This window comes from Ictidomys tridecemlineatus, chromosome 7 (assembly GCF_052094955.1).
Source record: "Ictidomys tridecemlineatus isolate mIctTri1 chromosome 7, mIctTri1.hap1, whole genome shotgun sequence".
Classification (NCBI taxonomy): domain Eukaryota; kingdom Metazoa; phylum Chordata; class Mammalia; order Rodentia; family Sciuridae; genus Ictidomys; species Ictidomys tridecemlineatus.
The window spans coordinates 1402461-1424615 of NC_135483.1; the positions used below are offsets into that span (position 1 = coordinate 1402461).

General features: G+C 61.1%; 1 protein-coding gene across 3 annotated transcripts; it reads right to left on the minus strand.

Moving 5' to 3' along the window:
• Positions 1-2210: 2210 nt before the first annotated feature.
• Positions 2211-14487, minus strand: Rhpn1 (rhophilin Rho GTPase binding protein 1). 3 transcript variants are annotated; one of them, XM_078016567.1, is made up of 15 exons: positions 13768-14487; positions 8624-8739; positions 8280-8408; positions 8088-8163; positions 7372-7449; positions 6894-7018; positions 6649-6830; positions 6351-6544; positions 5879-6035; positions 5695-5805; positions 5202-5396; positions 4667-4743; positions 4302-4448; positions 4055-4216; positions 2211-3687 (listed from the first exon to the last, which is right to left on the minus strand). In XM_078016567.1, exons 2-15 carry the CDS (start codon positions 8650-8652, stop codon positions 3496-3498), a joined length of 1854 nt encoding a protein of 617 aa, XP_077872693.1. In that variant the 5' UTR covers positions 8653-8739; positions 13768-14487; the 3' UTR covers positions 2211-3495. The 3 variants fall into 3 exon arrangements, with proteins under 3 accessions (XP_077872693.1, XP_077872692.1, XP_005316156.1); XM_078016566.1 differs by lacking the exon at positions 13768-14487 and adding an exon at positions 13278-13658; XM_005316099.5 differs by lacking the exon at positions 13768-14487 and adding an exon at positions 13278-13654 and having other exon boundaries at positions 6649-6815.
• Positions 14488-22155: the final 7668 nt, after the last annotated feature.

Below are 22155 nucleotides of genomic sequence, written 5' to 3' on the forward strand. Positions count from 1 at the left end.
ACCCTCTCCTCCCCTCCTCTCCTCCCCCTGCCCCTCTCCTCCCCCCCTCTCCTCCCCCTGCCCCTCTCCTCCCCTCCTCTCCTCCCCCCTCTCCTCCCCCTGCCCCTCTCCTCCCCTCCTCTCCTGCCCCTGCCCCTCTCCTCCCCCTCCCCCTCCCCCCCCACCTCCTACCCCTCGCCTCCCCCCACTCTGGCTGACCGCCATCCCCAAGGCTGCCCTGCTTCCAGGTCCTGACCACCAACCACGGCTGGCTAGGTCCTGGGCCAGCTGGCACCTTTGCCCCACCTCCTCAGATGGTTGTTTATTCAGAGATAACTGTATGGGATCCACTCTCTCAGGTGGGAGCTTGGTGGGCAGCCCGCCTCCCCACGGCCACAAATCCCTGGCCATCAGAGGGCAAAGGACAAAGCAGTATGCTCAGCGGAGGCACCAGAGCCAGGGGGGTACAGAGCAGGATGAGGGCACTGGTGAGGGAGGGGACAGCCGCAGCTGGCCAGGGCCCATAGGGTGGGCCTTTGCCCCGCCCCTGCCCACTGCCCCCACCGCCCCTCGGCGGCTTTCCCGCTCCCTCTCCCCACATTAATCTCTGCGCTCACTGCTGACCCAAGCGAAACGGAGTTTCCTTCCCCTCTCGGCAGTTTTCTGTTGGCAAAGCAAAAAGGATCTGCACACACACCTCGACCTCCCACCCCGGATCCACTCTGAGGACGAAGTGTCTCTCTCACCAAGTGCAGCGTGCACACGGCCAGGCTCCTGTCACCGCCGCGGGCTCAGCCCTACACTCTCCCGACCTCCTTGGTCCTGGCTCTGCGTGGGCACTGGGGGAGAGGCATAGCCCCTGCTGCCACTCCACATTCCTAGGCACGGCCCCTCCTCCCAGGCAGCAGGTGTGGGACACCAGCATGTCCTCCACAGGTGTCCACAGGCCTTGAACACCTTGAATACCTGTAAGTGTGGTACTTGCCCATGACCTAGGGGACGTCTGGCATGCAGTGACAAATGGTGACATGGCTGGGCCAGAACCTGCGGACTAAAGCCCTGGAAATGGGGTAGGGCCAGACAAGGCTGCCCCAGGGAGGGACACTAACCTGCCCCTGGAGACTGGAAGGCCAAGGGAGGAATGGGGAGGAGCTGTGTGGGCAGTAGGTAGAGAGCTGTCAGGGTGGAGGGTCGGAGCCAGGCACATGCATGGACATCCTCACGCATGAGCCAGGCTGTCAGGGCAGCTGCTGCTCCCTTGGGAAGGCCTCTGCCGGGCAGGCTCTCCCAGCCTGGACAGCTCCCCTTGCAGCACAACTCATGGCCTCCTGTGCCACCTGGGGCTACCGTCTGCTGGGTGGTCCCGTGGATGGGTGCCCAGAGTGCTGCCTGCCACCCCAGGGACAGGAGCTCTGATCCCTGTGGGGCACGGCCAACTGGTTGGGATGCATGGCGGGTTCTGCCAAGTGTCCTGGCCCCTGAGGCCTCCTGCAGCCAGCCAGGGACTCCACCCCCTGCCAAGCCAGCGTCCGGGTGGCTGGGAGTCACCTGGGAGGCTGGAGGTGCATCCCAGCCCTGCAGGCCCTGAGCGGCAGCCACTGCCATGTGTGGGTGAGGACAAGGGGTCAGGGGCCTCCCAGACCCAGGGCCTCCGGCTGTCCCCTCACGGTGGCCCCAAAATGCAGGTCGCTGTTGGGCGGCACCTATGTTCCCAGCTGGAAGAGGACCTCCTCTGCCTGTAGAGCGCCTCAGGTGCCAGGGGCGCGGCGGGCTCCCTCTGCCCAGCCCTGCCTGGCTAGGGCCCCAGCCCCAGGAGCTCCCAGCCCCACTGGGGATCGTGGGCATCACTAACGAGCCCAGGGTCCCTAACTCCCTTGCTTTGTCCTCTGAGGGCCGGGAGGACCACCAGAGGTATGTGCCTGGCTCCAGGCGGGAGCCCCTGTGGCAGACACCAGGGAGACCACCACATAGAGGGCACAGCGGCAGGGGGCCGGGGACAAAGGCTCAGGCGGGGCAAGGGGCCCCCAGAGCAGGGAGGCTGTGCACCAGGCTGCCCAGCCTGGAGGACAGAGCCCTCCCTGACAGCCTGGGGCCACAGCCAGCTCTGAAGGCGGCAGGGGCAGGCCTCGCCCCCAACCCTCTTGGGTCTGGACAAGCCACAGAAGGTGAGATGGGGACCCCTTGGGGACAGGGCTGGCCAACCTGTCACCCCTGATTATCAGGTAATGACCTTCTTGAAGCATGATTTTATTAATCGACTTAAGACGTGCTGAGACCTCCTGGGTGACCTTAGCCTGTTCTGCTGACGGATTCTCCCAGGTGGGCTGTGGTGGCAGGACACCCTGGGACTCCCACCCCCAACTCCCGCAGGCCCCAGAGTCCTGCCCTTCTGCTTTGGAAGAGGGCGCCTCTGTGCTCAGGGCTTCCAAACACACACTCACACCACCCACACTTAGGGCCTGGCCGTCAGTGCTGACGGGTGGTGTGCAGGGATAATGGACAGCAGGCCCAGGACCATGGAACCAGGGCCAGAGTGCAGAGTGGACTGCTCTGCCTTCCTTGATCTGCTGCCCAGACCTTCCCCTCCTGTGGCTGTCAGTGGGTGGCGGCTGCCCCCTGGTGGCCTTGGGGAGTAACACCAGTGTCCAGGGTCCTGTCCTCAACCCCCAGGCCCTGGGTGGAAGAGCCCCTTGTGGCCTCTGTCTGGTACGGCTGGGCCTGTGGCCCGGGCTTCCCTTCTCACCTCATCCATTTGGGGCCCAGGTCCTGAGCCCACCCCTCCAAGGGACCTGGGGATCACTGCTCCTGCCCCATGGAGGCTCATCGGAGGGCTGCCAGGGCCCTGGCGGGCAGGTGGGGCTGGACACAGAGACAGCAAGTGCAGGCTACCAGGGGGCTCAGTCTCTTTGCCAGTGCTTCCTGGGCAGCAGACAAGGGCCGGAGAACAACGGGCCTTTGCTGGGACCCTATACCGAGAGCAGCCCATCGGCAAGGGGGCCTAGCTTTGTCCAGCTGGGCTGAGGACAGTCCAGGGGTTCCCAGAGCAGAACCCCACATGAGGCAGAAGCTTGGCCTTTGGAGGGCTGGGTGGAGGCTTGGAGCCCAGGGCAGCTGAAGTGAGGCTGCAGCCAGGGCAGCAGCAAGGTGGACAGGGCTCTGAGGATGTGGACAGGATTACCTGGGGCCAGGGGCCTGCTGTAGAGTAGAGCCCCACCCAGCGCCTACAGCCTCTCTCGGGAGAGACCCCTCACCCCACCCCCCTGCCCTCCTCGGAGCAGTGGCTGTATGAGCCTTGTGCCCAAAGGGCAGGGGCGCTTCCTCTTGGTGAGGTGGCCGTGGCCCCAGCCCTGGGCTCTGATCTGGCTTGTCTAACCAGAGTCTTTAATGGGCAGCTCTGGCCCCGAGCAGGGCAGGCACAGCCTGAAGGTCCCTGCGGGTGAGAAACAGAAGGCTTGGGCTGCTTCCAGTCCTCAGAGACACGCTGGGCACTTGGAGGCTGCAGGGACCATGGCTGACTCAGGGACAGGTGCCACAGTCCCCACCAGTGCAGGGTGGGGGGCGGCCCCGGGGCTTGCCCTGCTTGGCCCTGCGGCTCCAGACAAGGAGGGGCTGGGGACTGGCACGGGTGGGTGCTGGCATCTCGAAGCCACACGCTCTCCGGCTCCTCGGAAGCCTCCCTGGGCCCAGCAGAGCTGGCTGGTGGTCCCCCTGCAGCCAGGACAGAGAGGGTGTGGTCAGCTACCACCCGGGTGGCCTGCAGTGAGCCAGGGAGGAGGCAGGCGTGCTGGGGGCATGTCCAGGGGCTCTGTTCCACTTGCTGCTCGTCACTCAGTCCTTGGGTGGACACACCAGGTGGATGTGACCTCTGGAGGAGCCCAGCTGGAAGCCTCGAATCCTGCTGAGGTGGGGGGCCTTTCTGGGGAGGAGGCCAGCTACCAGGTGACGCAGCAGCACAGGTGGCCACTCGCCAGAAGGCCACCCCAGTGAGGGCCACTGCCCACCACTCCTCTTTCAGAGGCCTCATGAGCACCAGGGAGGTCCAGGCCAGGGCCCACCCCCAGGCCCCAGGACTCACTGTGCTGCGTGGCTCTTGTCTGGGCAGCATTGAAGCCACCTGCAGACTCACGCCCGCCGCGCCCGCCTCCCTCAGCTGCGTCACGACGTCCGCGTGCCTCCACCACTTGCAGGGCTGCCCGTTCACAGACACGATGTAGTCACCCTGCTGGAGGCCAGCTGCCTGTTGGGGACACAGACCAGTGAGGGGCAAGAGCAGGCTCTGGCTGGCGTCCTGGGGACGGCCTCCAAGGCCAGCGGGCCCTTACCGCAGCTTGCCCGCCAGGAACCACAGCGGCAATAAGGACGGGCGAGTCTCCCCGAAGCGTGAAGCCGAAGCCGCCCTCTCCCCGGGTCAGGTGGATGGGCCCCACCAGTTGCCACCGATTCTTGGCTGAGAACACGGGCAGGGGTCCCTGGAGGAGGCAGGGGTCAGAGGCTGGCTAGGCTGCAGTCCGAGGGCCCGGCTGGCAGGCACCTGTAATCTCAGGCAGGAGCCAGGGAGGTGCCAGTAGGAGGCACAGGGCTGGGCCACCACCAAGGGACCATTGGGGGCTCCTGCCAGTGGACACGCAGGGCAGAACCTAATGCCCAAGCCTGCTGTACAGAGAGGGGGCAGGAGCAGCTTGCTCACCAGACGGTGAAAGATGTCGGCCACCTTCATGAAGGACAGGCTGGGCACCCTGACCTCGGACTTCTGGTGGGTCTTAGCTGAGGGGGTGGGAAGGAATGGAGGAGCAGGGCTGAGCCCAAGGCTCAGGGGCCTGCAGACCGCTGGTTCCACCAGAGGGACTTGACTCCACCCTAGAGGAGTGGGCAACACTAGGTGCACACGGCCCTCTGGTAGCTGGAGGGTAGAGCTGCCCCAGGTCCCTGAACACGCGCCCGTCCACCTGCTCCAGGACCCCCTCCCTGAAGCCCAGCTGTCTCTGTCTGACCATGGGATCCCCCTGGACAGGAGTCAGAAGGGGAAGGGGTGGAAAGGGAGAGAGAGGGGGTCTCGATCCAGGTGCTTCCTCGGGCCAGCTGGAGTTCCCGCCCTCCCTGGCCCCAAAGGTCCTGGCATGTGGCCTTGGAGACTGCATCTCTGATGGTCACTGCAGGGCTCAGCCATCTTCCTCTAGCCAGGACTGAGGGCACACCCATCTGGATGGGCCCAGGCTGCTCACGCTGGATGTCTGGGGCCTCAGCGGCCTCAAAGAAGTCATCCTCGCGCTCGAGCTTCGAGTACTTGGCCAACGAGTGCCTCAGTGCCTGGGCCACCACAGCCTGCAGCAGGTCCACCTTGCGCAGGACACGGCATGAAGCATGCAGCCTCAGCGCCTCCTCCTGGCCCAGAATGGCGCGCTTCAGGTGGGCCTTGGCTGCACACAGAGCACAGCATCGTCACACGCTGAGGGCCCGCCTGCTGGCCCTTGGAGGCCAACCCTGCCCCCTGCCCCCAGGATGTAGCAGGTAGGGTGTGGGTACGGGGTCGGGAGGTGCAGACAGCAGGGCTGGGGTGGAGCTTCCCCTAGGGCACCCCCGTCTGCCCGGGCTGCCCTGCACTGCTAGGGTCCGGCTCTCCACAGTGACCCCGGGGCAGGACTGGGGGCCGGTGGGGGTGGAGCACACTGCGGCAGCTGGCCCAGGGCGTGAGCACCAGAGCCCTCTGTGCCTCACCAAGCTTTCTGCGCTCCTCGGGTTGCTGGGGCAGCGCCGGGCTGTGGGGCTCGCCAGGGGTTGGGGGCTGGAAGACCTGCTCACACGCGGGGAGCTCTCCTTCAGCCGCCACTGGGGGTCAGAGAGGCCATGAGTTGAGAGCAGGCACCTGGCAGGCACACAGGCACACGGGCAGGGCACTCACAGGAGCCGTCACAGAGGGCTGTGGCTGCGTGATAGTGGGCCAGGGCGTGGAAATGTTCAGCCTTGACGTGCACCAGGGTGGTCCAGGAGGCAGGCACGTAGTCCTGGACGGGTGGCTGGGCCATGGCCTGGTGCACAAGCCTGTACTCAGCTGCCACCTGCCAGAGATGTGTGGGCACATTGGCGCTCAGAGACAAAGCTAGTGGGGCCTGCAGCCAGCCTGAGCCTCCTGCCTCTCCACAGCCTGGGCGCTCAGGGCCCCAGTTCCTGCTCTGATCATGCTGTCCCCTGAGGCAGGGACGCTATGAACCAGGCAGCAGCTGGCTTTGGGGAGGCCAGGGGGGGACACCCGTCTCTGCCCGTGCTCTCTCGACTAGCTCTTCTGGCCTGTGGTCCCTGTCCGCCGACTCCATGCTCTCCCAGGCCTCCTGCCGGTGGAGGGCCGTGGGTCCTGGCAGGCTCCCTGCCCTTACCTGGGCCGCCTCCTGAGCCAGGTGCAGCTGAGCCAGGCAGTCGTGGGGGAGGGCCAGGGCTGGCAGTGAAAGGCCTTCAAAGACACACTCCTGGGCCTGGGCGGCCATGAGTCGCTCCAGCGCGCAGAGGCAGGTGGTGCTCATGTCTGGGCTCGGTGCCTGGGAGAAGTTCTCCCTCAGGAGGCCGAAGGCCCCTGTGGGCAGAGAGGGTAATCACATGGCAGGGCCCCCGGGAGGGCCAGTGTGTCCCGCTGCCCTGGGTTTCTGCCCAGTGAAGGTGGGATGTGGGCCCTCTCACCAGCAGCCAGCTGGAAGGCCTGAGCGGCCCGGCGGGCACCCGCAGCACAGGAGCGGTCCTGGCGCGCCCCGATCTGTGTGTGGAGGGCCCCGATGTTGAACAGCACGCTGCCCTTCTCAAACGCCAGGGCCCTCTGCTGTGCAGGGACCCCCGTGAGAGAGTCGTACCTGTGGACGGTCAGGCTGGGAGTGGTTCCATGGCGCCAGGCCCTCCTCCCCAGGGCACCCCACCCTCCCAGGCCCTACCAGTGGAAGACCAGCCCCAGGCTCCGGGCAGGGCTGAAAAAGCGTCCCTCCAGGAAGCAGAGCTGGCTGTAGTAGGCTGCGAGCAGCCTCAGGCCCGCATCGTCTCGGCTGGGGGTCCGCATGGCCTGCAGGGCAGGAGCTGGCTGGGCCCACTGCCCAGTCCCCACCCCACCACACCGCCCTAGAAATCCCCTGGGCATCAGCCTGTGGAAGCACATGCTGCCCCAGGGGACCATGGGCACCAGGCCAGGCAGCCTGAGTCCAGAGAGCAGGCAGGGCTCTGAGGAGGGAACAGGAACAGAGTACCCCTGTGGCCATCGGTGGCTCCTGGGCCCTTCCACACACACTGGGGTGCCTGTCTCCCTGACGTCCTCCCAAGAGGAGGGCCTCCTGCTGCGTGAGGCTACACTGGCTCCAATTCCATGCTTCAGTGTCTCAGCGCTGCAGGAGGAGAGGTGAGGGGGGTGTCGCCACCCACCTGCCGCAGGTCCTCCAGCTCCCTGATCTCCGCCTCATAGGAGGCACCGTCCTCTCCAAAGTGCCCTGAAATCAGCTCCTGACAGAAGGACAGGTGTTGGCCTCCGGGGCACCCTGTGTTTGGCAGCCTGCCCCAGGGAGGGGAAGGTCCCAGTACTGAGCAGGCCAGCTGCCCACCCGGGTCCAGGGCCCTCGAAGCCCTCAGCAGAAGGCTTGTGAGGCTGAGGGCCTGGCCTGGGGTGGGAAGTCGTGGATTCTTGTTGGTGTTAATTTTACACAATTCCCTCATCAATCCCATGGCAATCCCAAGAGGCAGGTGCCATGTGTCACTTGGAGACTCAGACACTGAGGCACAGTCAATTCATTTTCCCTTGGGGCCCTGCCAGGCAGTGGCAGCTGGGACACACACGGCCCTGTTCTGGGGTCTGAGCCCTCCCAAACACTGGGTAGCTATGGCCCCATAGCACAGCTCCATGGGTGGGTGGCGGCCCTGAGCCAGGGAACCCTGGCTGGAGAGCCCCAGGCCCCTGCAGTTGCCCTGGGGCTCCCAGCAGGATGACCAGGCCCCATTACATTATCCTAGGGCAGAGTCCAGCTCAGCAGGAGGCCTGCCCAGGGTGGGATGCTGGGTCCCTGGTGGCCCTCAGTTTCCTCATCTGTTCAGAGACACCTGGACCAGGGCAAGGCTGTCACTCAGAAGTTGTCACCAGCACTTACCTTCAGCGGGGTGGCCCAGTCCAATTCTGTGGTCTCCTTTAGGCCCAGGGGTATCATGGGGACAGTGACACCTTCGCTAGAACCAGAAGCATTGGCTGGGACCTGCTGCCCACAGCAGCCTGGAGTCCAGTCCCATGGGCCCCCGTCAGCCCCCCACGTGTGCCTGCTGAGTGGTCAGGCGGCAGGGCCTACCCCTCAGGCCGGTGCGTGTCTGGGCCACTGCTGAGCCCCTCCAGCTCCTCCTTCAGCAGCTGCAGGTTGGAGTTGACGTAGCTCAGCTCCAAGGCGACGGTCTCCCTGACCCGGTCGTTGCTGGTGGCTCTGGGGAGGCCAGGGGAAGTCAGAAGCTGGGGGTGTCTGGGCCCCAGCCCTAGGGCCCAGAGGTGGGCCAGGCCTGCCCTGTCGGGGTCTTGGCTGTGGGGACCCAGAGGGAAACCTGCTCACGCTGACTTCTGGACGGACTGCAGGTGGACAGCCACCTGGGCCACCCCCCTGGGCCTGTGGCCCTCCCCGGGGAGGGGGCGGCAGGTGCTCACCTGTAGAGGTTCTCGGCCCCTGTCCGCATGCGCAGCTCCTTGCTGATCTGCTGACGTATCCGGGCCCTGGGACTCTGCAGCCAGCTGTGCCGAGTCTGTGCCGTGGGGTCAGAGACCTGCAGAGAGCGGTGGGTCATGGCCAGCCCCACAGAGCCCCCGCGGGCTGGCCTGCCAGAGGACCTCAGCAGTGCTCGGGGAAGGGAGGGTCACCGGGGGCTAGAGCCTGAACAGTCCCACAGAGAACGCAGCCAGCACAGGCCCTCCCCTCAGGCCACCATGATGCCAGCCTCACTAACGGCCACGTGTCAAGTGGTTTCCCTGCACAGCCACCCATCACACCAGCCCTCAGGCCCACCTTCTCCGGAATAGATGGGGCCTCCTAGGTCTCCCACTGGTCTGAACCCCTGGGCTCAAGTGTTCTTCCCACCTCAGCAGAGACCACAGGTGCTACCACGGCACCGGGTCTTAGAACACAGGAGACGTGACGCCTTCCAGTGCTGGGATCCACCTGGGCCTCCCGTGTGCCAAGCAGACACTCGTCCCCAGAGCTGCACCCGTGCCCTTGGCCCACCTTTCAAGGCAGGATGCAAAGCCCTAGCAGGAAGCCCTCCCGATCTGCTCTCTCTGGAGCCCTCTTCTCACTCCTTGGGGACCGTGGCCCAGCCACACAGGGAGCGCAGCCCTCCTTGGGGGCTGGGCCACCTTTCCAGGGGGCCCACCACAAAGGCCCAGGCTGAGCAGCTTTAACAAGAGGCCTGACCCTGAAACTGGGGATCTGATCGAGCCTGGCTCCAGGGCTCTGCCCACAGGGCCTGCAGGGTGGTAGGGCCACAGGCACCAGGCAGCCACGGACACCACAGCCACAGGCTGTGGGCCTGTACTGTGTGGGCAGCTAGTCCAGGTGGACAGCAAGATGTTCAGCCCCAGTAGAAGGCAGGTTCCTCCCAGGAGACATGAGGAAAGTGGCCTGGGCGACTCCCGCCATTCCTCTCTGGCTGCCTCCCAGCATGGCCAGGGAGTGGGGACACCGTGAGGCGCAGCCTGAGATCAGAACCCCTCCTGAGTCCATCCCGGGGCTGGTGAGGACCTCTCAGAAGTCTCCTTTCCTGGGCGGCTTCCCCCTGGTGGTCACTGACACCCTAACAGAACAGAGCTGGCAGGACCCTGTCCCGACAGCAGACAGGAGGGACCTCTAATCTGTGCGGTGCTGATTCTGGCCACACATTCAAAGAAGTGTGGCTTACTGTCACTCTAGGACAGACTCAGCCTCCAGGGCCGTCGCTTATCCCAGCCCCTTGGAGGGCGTTCCCCAAGGGTGACCTGTGACCCTGCATGGGGGAGGCTCCCCTCCTCCAGAGCCTGCTCCTCAAGGAGTGGAGACTCCCTGTGGGAGGGGCATCTGGGCTGGGGCTTGAGGGCAGGAGGCTCCCAAGTGGTCCTGGGGGGATGAGGGAGAGGTGACCCCCCACAAACCAGGTTGGAAAAGCAGTGGCTAGAGCACCTCCCACTGGGCCTGGGCCACCAGCACTGCAGATGCGGGAGCAGAGCAGACAGGAGCGTCCTCCACCCACTGCCCCACAGCTGTCACCAGGGCCTGTGTCCTGCCTGCTGAGATGGAGGTCATGGCGGTCTCCTGGAGAGGTGGGCCACTGCTGAACCAAAAGTCACTGCAAGGTGCCAGCAGGCTCCCAGGGCTGGGCAGTGGGCCTCAGCTCGGCAGGGCGGCCCTCATCTGCATGACAGCCCCTGACCCCCTTTCTGGAGGGAGGTCCCAGCCAGACCACTCTGGGCCCTGCAGGCACCTGCCCCAGGTGCTGGGTCCTTCCTTGGCTTCTCTACCCTAGTGTCCCTTCCAGGAGGCCAAGCCAGTCTTCTAACCAGTGTGGGGAGAAGGGGGATGAGCAGGTCAGAGCTGGGCCTCAGGCTGAGTGGACTCTGGAAGCTGGTGGCCCCCATGCCCAGTTCTCCACGCTGAGCTGAGGGGTGTGCCCAGTGGGGAGGGCACAGACATGTTGAACAGCCCTCATTCTGTGCAAACCAGGCCCCCTGGCCCTCCCTGTGCCATTACCCCCACCGTGACTTCCTCTGGCTCTCTCCAGTACAGAGAGAACCTGTAGTGGTCTCTGATATCCCCAAAGGGGTGCACCAAGCAGGGGCAGGGCCTGGCGATCGCCCGTGTGGAAAGGGATGGAGAACAGAAACAACCCACTCCCTCCAAGAAACCCAGGACCTGGTGCTTGATCCCCCTTCTAGGGTGGCAGCCAAGAGAGGGCAGTGGCCAGTCTGAGCTGTCCCTAGGTCTCGCAAAAGGGAGGAGATGCTTGGCCTGGCACAGGACTGGAAACAGCACACAGAGCAAGGTGGCCCCATGCCTGCTCCCAGGGGTGCCCAGCTGGGCCTGCTCTCTGGGAGAGACCCCCATCCCAGTGCCAGACCCCTGAGCACCCTGCCTGCGAACTCACCCACCTCAGCCCCAGCCTTCCCTCCTGAGGTCTCCCCTCAACAGAGGATGGGGACACTCAGCATTCACCAGTGCTGCCACCTCTGTCCACAAATAGGGCACAGGGTCCAAGGGGACACACTGTGACATGGGCTGGGGGGAACGGTGTGGCAGGCATGCCAGCTTTAGTTTAGGGGCGTGTCTCAGGATACTGCTCCTTTGATGTTCACCTGGGCACCATGTCACATGCCCCACTCAAGGGCCCTGGAACCCATGGGTGGGACAAGCACCTGAAGGGTTCTGATGCCCCTCCAGGCAGGGACGTTGATCTAACCTGGCTGGTGTTCTGGAGACCGACAGAGGCCCAGCCCCCTGCCTGGTGCTCTGCTCCGTCTCCTGTCCTCAGTCCTCTCCCACCTCCCCCACTGTCCCATTGCCCTGATCTCATCCCTCAGCCCCTTGACTGTCCCAGGAAGCCATGAGACTCAGCCATGTGGCACTTCCCCATCCGGCCAGTCAGCACCCACCTGTGGTCCTCCCCTTGAGGAGGCTGGCACGAAGGTCTGCAGAATCCCTGCATCCCTCACGTCAGCCTTCAGGTGAGTGGCTCTTCAGATGGGTAAACTGAGGCCCAGGCCCTTTCTAGGGTAGCAGCTAAGAAAGGGCAAAGATAGGGCCTGGCCACAGCCCACCACCCACAGCCTGAGAAGTACTGGGCATATCCAAGTCACCCAGCCCTGTCCAGGGGGCCTCAGACCCGGGCATGGCTTTACGCAAGCTCACCAGTTCTTCCCCATCTGATGGAGTGGGACGGCTGGTCAGGGGCCTGCTGGGGAACCTGGCCTCACTCAGCCCTGCAGCGGGCTTGGAGAAGACTTTCCAGGGGCAAGGCCACCTGGGCTGTGCAGTGTGACTTAGGGCCTGCCTGAACAGGGCTGGGGCTGCAAGGCCACCTCCCTGGAACCCTGACCGTGGGCCATCCCAGGGCACGTGTGCACAAGACACAGCAGCCAAGAAGCCACTGGGGAGGGTTTCCAATCCCCCTTCTAGGGTGGCAGCCAAGAGAAGGCAGAGACAGGGCCTGGCCACAGCCCACAGCCCGCAGTCTGCAGTGCTGTCGACTAAGCCCACTGGCACATCTTGTTTGTTAACCCCCAGACATTCCTTCCACACAAAGCAACATGTGCTCCCGCCAAAGGCCACCTGCTGGCATGGCTATCCTACCAGGGACAGTTCACAGAGGACAGGAGACCGGTCCCTTCACTGTCCAGTGCCTGCTATGTGCTGTGGCTGGCATGCCAGGGGTGGGCAGAGAGACAGAGCTCCTTAGTGGGTCTGGTCAGCTTTACTGGCCAATTCCTTGCAGTTTACTTCCTGGCTGAGGCCTCCCTTCCCTCCTCCCCTAGGAGATCTGAGCCACAGACACACAAAAGCTCAATAGAATCAGCAAGGGACAATGTGTAGTCTGATGCTGGTTAGGAAAGAGGGCAAAGCACTGTGGTAGAGGCCTGGGACTAGCCATATGAGCCACTCAGCAGATTCCAACTGAAAGCCCTTGATGCAGGGCATGGGTGCCCAGAGCCCACATGAACGCGGGGGGGGGGGGGGGGCCCTCATTGACCCCCAGGGAATGAATGCCCAGACTAGGGCTGCAGAGCAAGACACAGGCAGGATGGCTCTCCATCCCTGACCCCAGGGCTCCTGGAAACCCAGGCACAGTCAGCACCCGCATTAGGGACTTTGGAGGGGGCAGAGGTTCAGGGAAACCCAGAGAGGGCAAACTGCCCGGTCTGCAGTCCAGCACGCGTCAGCTGCCTGCACCTTCAAGCAACATCAGATGGACGCCCAGTTCCTAATGGGTGCAGAAAGCAAAGCGAGGAACGGAGGCTTTACAGGCGCCAGAAACAAAACGAGCTTGATCCGGAGCTGTCACGGACAAGCCAACACCTGCCAAAGAAGTGGGTCCCTAGGTCCCTAACTTCAGGGGAATGGTGGTCCCGACCTCGGCTCCTAGTGAGTCCTGGAAGCTTCCTCCTTTCCCCTTTTGGGAACCCCAAAAGGGACTGGAGAGGAACCCAGAGGGGGAGGGATACGGGCTCTGGCCCGCTCGGCGACTCAGTTTCCCCAGAGGTTGCCTGGAAGGCCGCGCGCCCGGCCGAGCCTCCCAGAGCTGGGCAGGAGGCCGGGGGCCTGCACCCCTCGCCGGCACCCCACCTTGCGGACGCCGCCGGCCGCCTGCAGCTGGGCGCTGTCCTCGCCGGCGCCCTGGCCATCCGGCCTCTCCTCGAGGATCATCGCCGCCCGCCTGGAAGCCGGCCCCGCGAGGCTGCCAGCGGCAGGTCCCTCTGGAGCGGGGGAGGGCCGCCCTCAGGCCCTGGTCCTGGGCAGGGTCCCCTGGCTGCCTCTCCTCGAGGGCTGGCCGTCCGGCGGGGCTGGGCGGGGCGAAGGCCCCGCCTCGAAACTTGTCGCTGACCAGTAGGCGGTGACGGCCGCTCCGACGGACAGCCACTGCTGCCAACCACAGCGCAAGAAAGGCGGGTCAGGCGGCAGCCCCGCCCGCCCGCGGCGTCCGCGGAATCCGGTAACCCCGGGCAACCGCGACCCGCGCGCCGAGCGCAGTGCGCAGGCGCCGCGGCGCTGTTCGGCGCTGGCCAAAGTTGGGATAAGATCGCGAAGCGGACGGCGGGGACTGCAGGGCCTTCACCTGTCACCCCGGCAACGGGAACCTCGCCCCGAAAACGTCTGCAGTGGGTCTCAGACGGCTGTTGGGGACAAGGGCGCGTGCAGTTCCTGAACAAAGCCGGCTGCTTCCCCGCCGGGCGAGCGGTCCCGTGCCTCCGGAGCTGCCTCTGCTGGCCTCTTTAGAGCGCTCGCTTCCAGAGCCTGCCTCCAGCACTGGCCTGTTTTCAGATCCGTCCTGCCCGCGGGACCTCCCGCTGGCGGCAGTGGACTTTCCAGAACCTGCGCTCCCTGCAGGGCTCGCCCGGCAGTGTGCCTCCCTTGGGCCCAGTCATCAGTCTCCAGGTGTCCTGTGGGCTCGCTCTCCTGGGCGCACGCCCTTTGCAGGCAGGAGGACCAGGTCGCTGGTAGACCACAGGTCTCTGTGTCAGATTCCTTGGAAGTCCCAGCCTCCCTTGCTGACCTCCGCGTTTGGCCTCTCTCTGCCTTTGCCCAGCAGGGGCTCAGTCTATGCCCCTGCCCCCAATGAACACACCTGGCCCTGTTCTAATTCCTGTAAGCTAAGCTCCTTGGCCTGCTGGACCATCTGCAGTGGCCCCCCTCTGCAGTACCCCTCTCATCAGGCCCCCGCCAGCCACTCCGAGCTCCCTGGCCCTCTCCTCCTCATAAGGTCAACACTGGGTATTGATCCTGGACAATTTTAACATGATTCTGCTCGGAGGGCATGAGGTGGAGGCTTCGCTGCTGGGGCCGTTTCAGTAGGTGATGCCTACCTTAGACTGCTCCAGAGCTGGGGGTGTGGCTCAGCAGTGAACACGGAAGGGAAGTTCCAAGAGGAGGAGGAGGGGCCAGATGGGTGGAGTCGTGGGCTTAATCACCCAACTATCAGCTCAAAGGGTTAACAAGGGGTCAGCCCTGGAGAGGAGGATGGGCTGCTGTTTTGCTAGCAGGCCTTGTAGAACTATTTGCTTCATCAAACTGTACACATATTCCTTTGATAACAGTGTGGTTACAAGCTTCTTTTTTTAGAGTGGATGTCTAGAAATTTCCAATTAGAATTCAAAATAAAATGTAACTATTTGGAGATGAGATGTTTCTCAATAAGGCTGGAATTAAAGGGAAGTGAAAACAGAAATTGCAGACTATTTTAAATGGAACTAGGAAGTGAATATGTTAGATAAAATAAACATACACACAATAAATTAACCATTTAAAAAAAGTAGAGAAGTAAAGGACTAAAGCTTAAAAGTGGATATCACCTATAATCCCAGTGGCTTGGGAGGCTGAGGCAGGAGGATTGCAAGTTCAAAGCCAGCCTCCACAAAAGTGAGGTACTGAGCAACTCAGTCAGACCCTGTCTCTAAATTAAAAAAGGGCTGGGAATGTGGCTCAGTGGTCGAGTGCCCCTGAGTTCAATCCCCCGTATCCTCCCCCCAAAAAAGTGGATATCAGTAATAATAAAATAGCTGATTATTTGAGATAAAGTTGATACATTTCTTGGAGAAAAAAGATTTTGTCAGTGGGGATTTGCCTTTGACTGCATGGGGTTGGCTCCAGTGGCTCAGCCAGGGGTCAGTGCTTCTTGTGTTCCCCTAGATCACTCTGTAGAGGCCTCCTGCCCAGATGCACCTCCACCTGGTGCCAGAGCCGGGAAAAGGGAAGAAGCATCAAGAGGATAAGCAGAGCCAGTTGAGGTGGCCTGTGATCCTGGTGTTTCAGAAGGCTGAGGCAGGAGAATCCCGAGTTGAAACCAGTCCAGGCCCCTTAGGGTTGGGATTTGCTCAGAGGTAAAGTGCCCCTGGGTGGTTCAGTACCACACACACAGCCACCCGCAGACACACAGAAGGAGAAAGAAAACATCCCAAGATTCTCTCAGAATTTCAGGATGTTGTCACAAGGCCACCTGTGGCTGCAGGGAGACCAGGAATGCACTGTGTCAGCTGGGCACACTGCTGTCCCCCACATATGGAGTTATTTTTAATATCAGAAAGAAAATGAGAGGGGTTGGGCTGAGGAGTAGTGGCTCCCAGAGAAGCCTGGGGGATGCGGCTGCAGGAGGAACTCACGGGCGCGAGGACACGTGCAGACGCACTAGAGGGCCCAGGACCCGGCACACGTGGTCAGGGGTAGAGGCTGCCTAGCAAGAGGAGGCCCTGGGTTCGTCTCCAGCCCCGGAAAAAAAAAAAAAAAAAAAGGAAAGAAGAAGAAGAAGACAAGGACAGTGGTGATTTTGTAGGAAGACAAAGTGACTGTTGTAGGGACAGACGAGGCCAGGCACCCAAGACTGCAGGAAACAGTTTTATCTGGCTGCAGCCAGGTTCAGAGGGCACAGGTTTTGCTGTAATCCATCAATCCCCTGAACCCCGAGTTCAGGGAGTTTCAGAGTTTTATACCCAGCACGTAAGGGGAGGGGCTCAGAAGTCCACATAAAAGCAGCTTTTTCTTTCACTGTTTTGGGCAAGTTAACTCTTCAAGGACAACACCTGAGAAGGGGAGAGCCTCTTCTCCCCTTCTTTCCTCCCCCTGCCAGCTGTTACCATGGAGCCCAGTTGGTAACTTATCTTAAAAATGTAGACATCTCTGTGAAGCCCAGCTCAAGGCCAGAGGCCGTGTTTGCACATTTCTACAAACTCCTATACAGGATACATGTTTGTGAAAAACTAGTAAGGGGGCGTCCAGCACCTGGAGTGCTGGTATCTTCCCGGCCAGTGGCCAGGTAAAACAGGGCGACATGAAAATAGGAAGTTTGTCTACACTGGACTCTTCTGCAGACTCCTTTGCTGACGGTCCTAAAGCCAGGCATGGTGGAGAGGGCTTTTCTCTGGAGAAAGGGGTGCCACTTCACGCCAAAGCTGACTGATAAAAAGATGAACAGGCCAGTGACCCTGTTGCCGAAAGCTCGGTCCTTGTCCCCAATGCCAGTCTGACAACGAGGACACAGTTTTGAGAAAAAGGAAATTGCTTTGCCATCAAAGGAGAAACACAGGGGACTGTGGTTCTGCCCGTCACAGGAACAGGGGGCTTTTCCAGAGGGGGGGGTCAGAGAAAGTGAGACCAGGAAGGAGAGATGGGGGGAGAAGGTCAGGGGAAAGGTGATTGGGAAAAAGAAAAAAAACCCCTAAGTTTCAAAGCCACAAGGATGTCGTCCGTCATAGAGCTGCACTGCTGTCACAGCGTCAGGGCCTGGTCTGGCCCGTGCACAGTGAGCTGTCTGCAGGCCAGACGTTCCAAGCATGAAGGGATGGACGCCACACTCCTCCCCACACTGCGGGGCCACACTGTGGGGAAGAGAGGGTAGGCAGGACCATGTCACCCAGGGGCAGAAGCTGCGGACCCTGCTGGGCCCTTGGTCAGGGTCACGGAATCCCAGGTGTTTCCTGGAACCTGCCTCAGGCCACTTGCTTCGGGGAAGGCCGCCCAGCCCAGCCGCAGAAGGCGAGACCGGGATCTAGCCAGAGGGCATCAGAACTGAGATGGGGGCTCCTCCTGCAGGGCTAGGCACACTGGCAGTGTCCCTGCCCCACCCCAGTGCCTGTTAGTGTTCTGTCACTGTGACAGATACCTGAGAGAACCATTGTATAGAAATAAACCATTGTGTAAGAGAAAACACTTATTTGGCTCATGGTCTGAGAAGGCTCAGTCTATGACCAGTTGGTCCCATCGCTTGGTGGTGTGGTGACACGTCCTGGTGTGAGAGCCACACCAGGAGGAGGAATGCCTCATGGCTGGGCATGGAAGAGGAAGAGAGCTGCCGTGGTCTCCCTGGCCCTTCAAGGGCAGCCCCCTCCATGCCCGGGGGCCTCCCACTGGCCGCCTCTCAGTGTTTCACCACCTCCAAATGGCACCAAGCGGGAGCCCAGTTCCCACCACGGGGCCTCTGGGGACACTTAGGTCCACACTCTGGCTGCCAGCAGTGACCGGTCTGCACCCAGGGCTCCCCAAGCAGACTGGGCAGGAGGGGAGTCCTCGGGCTCCTGGGAGTGGTCTCTCTGGCTGAGGAGACCCCTGCAGAGGAGGACCGCCCCCTTCCCTGTGCTCTCATGGCCAGGCGGACCTCCAGAGCCGGGCAGCGGTCTGACGACTCCTGAAGGGGCTGCTGGGAGCCCATCTGAACCTGTCCCTCCCGGACACCCGCTGGTTCACGGCGAGTGGGGCCAAGCCGCTCTGTGGGTACCGACCCCGTAGGACTGTCTGTGTGCTGAGCTCTGAGGCTGTCGGGTCAGGAAGGAGGTGTCAACCCACCCCCACTTTCCCTTGGAGTCTGCTCGAAGCTCAGTGAAGGGAGTGGTGCAGGAAGCCACCCCGGGAGGGAGGAGGCACGAGCATGTGACCTTAAGAAACTCTCCGGGAGCTTCCACAGCTTATGACAGAATGGGTAAGGTCGCGTCCTCAGCTGACCTCGCCGTTGGACGGAATGTTGGTGTCTAGCCCAGATGAACGTGCTGCGTCCCTCCTCTGGAGGAGGTGCCAGGGTGGTGCCCTGCCGCAACAAGGCCAAGACCCGGTAGGAGACATCAGGGGGCGCTCTCGCCCTGTGCGAAGCCACCGGCAGAGGCTGCCAACCCCAAACCTGAGGGCCCTCATCAGAGCCGACTGGGACAGCACCTCATCCTGCAGCCCCAGTCCGTGCTCCTCTGCTGTGGCGGCCCAAACTGACTGATGCTGTATCATATACGGATTAACTGCTTGAAAAACTAGAAATGGAAGTGCAGCTGTTTCATTCACAAGTGTGACAAGTGCACAAGAGCAACGTCTGGGAAGACACTGAGGAGAAAGGCTCACCCCCCAGGAGCGGGTTTGCACAGCAGCGTGCAGGGCCAGACGCAGGCCGGGCGTGCTGCAGAGCTCTGTGCCACTGAGCCCCATCCCCGGCTCTGACATGGGCTCAATTTTCTTGAGCAACTTAAAGCCAGATTTGAATTGGTTGGACATAACCCTAGATCTTGAAAACTGTAGCTCAGGGGTAGAGCACTAGCATGTGTGAGGCACCGGGTTCAATCCGCAGCACCACATAAAATTAATTAAATAAATAAAACAAAAGTATTTTTAAAAAGAAAAGAAATGAATGTATAAAAATACCAATCCTCAGGCTGGTGCTGGGGCTCAGTGGCAGAGCACTTGCCTAGCCTGTGTGAGGCACTGGGTTTGATCTTCAGCACCACGTAGAAATAAAAATATAAAATAAAGGCATGCTGCCCATCTATGACTATACAAAAAAAAAATAAAATAAAATGCCAACCCTCCCTAAAGATGGCTTAAAGATTTCAATGCAGATAACCAAAAAATTAGAAGTGTTAGAAGAAATAGGATACAATTTTTCTAACTTCAGTGTTAATTGTAACTTTTATAAAATAGAAAATACAGGTAGCATAAAGGAAAACATTTGAAGATTTTATGACATGAAATTTAATATTCTGGTTTAGAAAAGTCATCAGAAACAAAGAGGAGAAAAACCATGATGTGACAAATGAGTCAAAACCCCAAATAAAAAAGCTCCTAAAATGGATTTTAAAGGAGTCAAGGAAAACTTCAGGGAAGTGGGTGAGTTTATATGCCAAGGTCTGTCCAGCTCACAGAGCTGCCCCCACCCGGTACTGCAGAAGGAGGGTTTGCCTGTAGGAATCGGCACAAAACACAGGACGGGCGGGGGAGTGGGCAGCGGGAGGACCCGAGCCCACCAGGCTGTGCTCCAGCCAGTGCCTTTGACCTGGGAGCTCCCCAGGAAGACGCTGGGAACGTCCCAACACCCCCCTGCAGTCGCAGAAGCACAGACCTGGTGGTCCTGTCCCCCTCCGGTCCCTCAGGCAGGGTGGGGAGGGTGGTGGGCTTTCTTGACACACTTCTGGGTGGCTGCTCTTGCCACAGGAGGAATACATCAGTACATTTATTTTATTTTAATTTTGGTACAGGGGATTGAACTCAGGGGCACTCTCCCACTGAGCCACACCCCAGCCCTATTTTGTATTTACAGATGGGGTCTCACTGAGTTGCTTAGCGCCTGGCTGTTGCTGAGGCTGGCTTTGAACTTGCCGTCCTCCTGCCTCAGCCTCTCGAGCTGCTGGGATTATTAGAGGCATGTGCCACTGCTCCCAGCCCTACTACACTTTTGAAGGCTAAGAAAAGAAAGACAGAAATATGGGAGAAAGGTGCAGGGAGGTGGAGGATCTCGGTGTGAGGAGGCTGAGAGTGGGTCAGCAGTGGACAGGGCTGTGGCGAGGTTCCTGCAGACAGGAGGCTGCAGGTGGGGCTAGAACCGCCTCTGCTCCTGTTGAGACTGCCGGGGCCAGGCCCTGCCTGTGGGGTTGCCATCCTACTGGGAATGTGCAGCTCTTCCAGTTGGGAAGCAATGGGCTCTTCTTTGGCCTCTGCGTGTCCCGGGTGAAGCACAGATGTCCTGGCAGACTCCCCGACGGGCCGAGATGTCCTGGGCTGGCAGTGTTGGGACTGCGGCTGGGGCTCCGAGCAGCATCTGGCTCCTTCTGCGTGGACTAGCCCTTCTCCCTGACTGGACCAACCTGGGGACGCCACCACAGAGCCACGCACATGTCGGGAGGAGGTGGTCTAGATGGTGCCATCTGGAGAGCGCAGCTGATTGTAAAAAATCCTCTAGGCCTGGGTGAGGCCACTTTGGTGACTGTCCCTTCTCCAGTGTGTGCGGAAGAATTTGGTTCTGGGGTCTGTTGGCTCGACCCTCCATAGTTTGGACATGAAAAGTACCCTAGAGGCCCAGGGGTTGACGGGAGGAGGTGGGATCTTCAGAGGAGGGGCCTGTGGGAGGGGGTAGGTCCCTGGGGGTGGGCCCTAAGGGGACCTGGGGCCGCCCCTTCTCTCTCTTTGCTCTTGGCTGCCAGAGGCCTGGTTCCCTCCGCCACAGGCCCCAAAGCAGCAGAGCCAGCTGCCTGGACACCCCTTGCTTCTTCACAGGCCAACCCCGGGAATTCCGCTGGCTGACTGCTGCGGGCTGCGACCCTCGCCAGCTCTTCTCGAGTCTCAACTACTCGACAGACACTCTGGCGCTCTTTACTTACAGGTTGGTGTTTTTCAGTTTGTTTACAGAATGCGGAGGTAGAGTTTAACTAGCTGTTGGTCTCTGGTGGTGGACATCAGGTCTTGGAGGCCTGAGATTCACCTGCATTCAGAGGGTGCACAAACAGCACAGCTGAAGACAAACGCGAGTCACTGGGAGAGCGCACAGCCTCGGGTTCGTGATGGAGGAGTACCGGCCTCACAGGCCCAAGGAAGCCTTCATCAGCGGTGGTAATGGCCCTCCATACATCATCTGTGAGGTGTCTCAGGGATGCTGGGCCAGGACCAATGGAATGTGAAAAATGAATTGTTTGTAAATACAATCAACACTCCCGCGTGGTGAGAAAGCCATTCGTCATCTGGAAACCACCGCTAGTGAAAGATGTACCTGGCTTCCTGTGAGACGGGCCATCAATCCCTCCCCAGTCACAGGCCAGCACAGGCTGTCAGAAGCCCAGAGATCAGACCTGTGTGTTTTCCTGTCTGAAGACAAGAGTCCCTAAAACAAACCCACAGTACCGCTGAGGACGCGGACGGGGGCAAGACAGAGAGCCCCTGAAGGCCCCCTGTGGACTGTGCAGCCCGGGCCCTAGAGCAAGGGGCCCTGAGTGCCTTGGAGGAAGGAAGGGGGGGAAGACAGAGGACAAGAGGCGGGCGTGCCCGTGGGCTTCTGGGACAAAGGATATGGGGAGAGGGGACCAATTGTCCTTGTCAGTTGGGCAGAAGGGCTGCCTCTGGCACTTTCCACCTTAGAAGAGTGCCTCTGTGAGGCCTGGGGCTGGTGCTGCTGGGCACTGACCGTGGCAGGAGGCCTGAAGCAGCTGCTCCCTCCCACACTGAAGTCAGCCCAGGCCTCTATGTCCATCCTAGCCCTGGGCAGACTGCTGGCCTTGGGAAGGTTTGCTGGCAGATTCCGCTTGGGCTGGGTGGTGAAGAGCTGTGAAGGATTACACCATGACTCTGGCACTGACCACCAGGTGGGGACAGCTGGATCTGGGGTGGTGAACTGCTGCAGTCTCATGATGACCTGTGGAGGTGTCACAGCTAAGGAGTCCAGAGCTCAGCAGCCAGGCTGGAGGCAAAGTCCGCGTTTCAGCTGCCTTCGCTGTATGGTCCCTGGGAGAGCGCCAGACAGTTCATGTGGCCGTCAGAAGAGGAAGGGCAGCCCGGGATGGTAGGGACAGGGACCAGTGGTTCCCACAAGCCTGGGAAGGGGCGTGCTCCAAGCAGGGCCAGTGACCTGTGAGTTGTCTCCTACTTGGTCAGGACCATGGGGCGGAGGATGCAGAGGAACATGGTGGAGACCCCACTGCTGGGGATCAAGTGAGCCAGATGGGAGGAGACTGGTGTCCCCGAGATCTGAAGCTGACAGCGTGCAGGCTGTGCA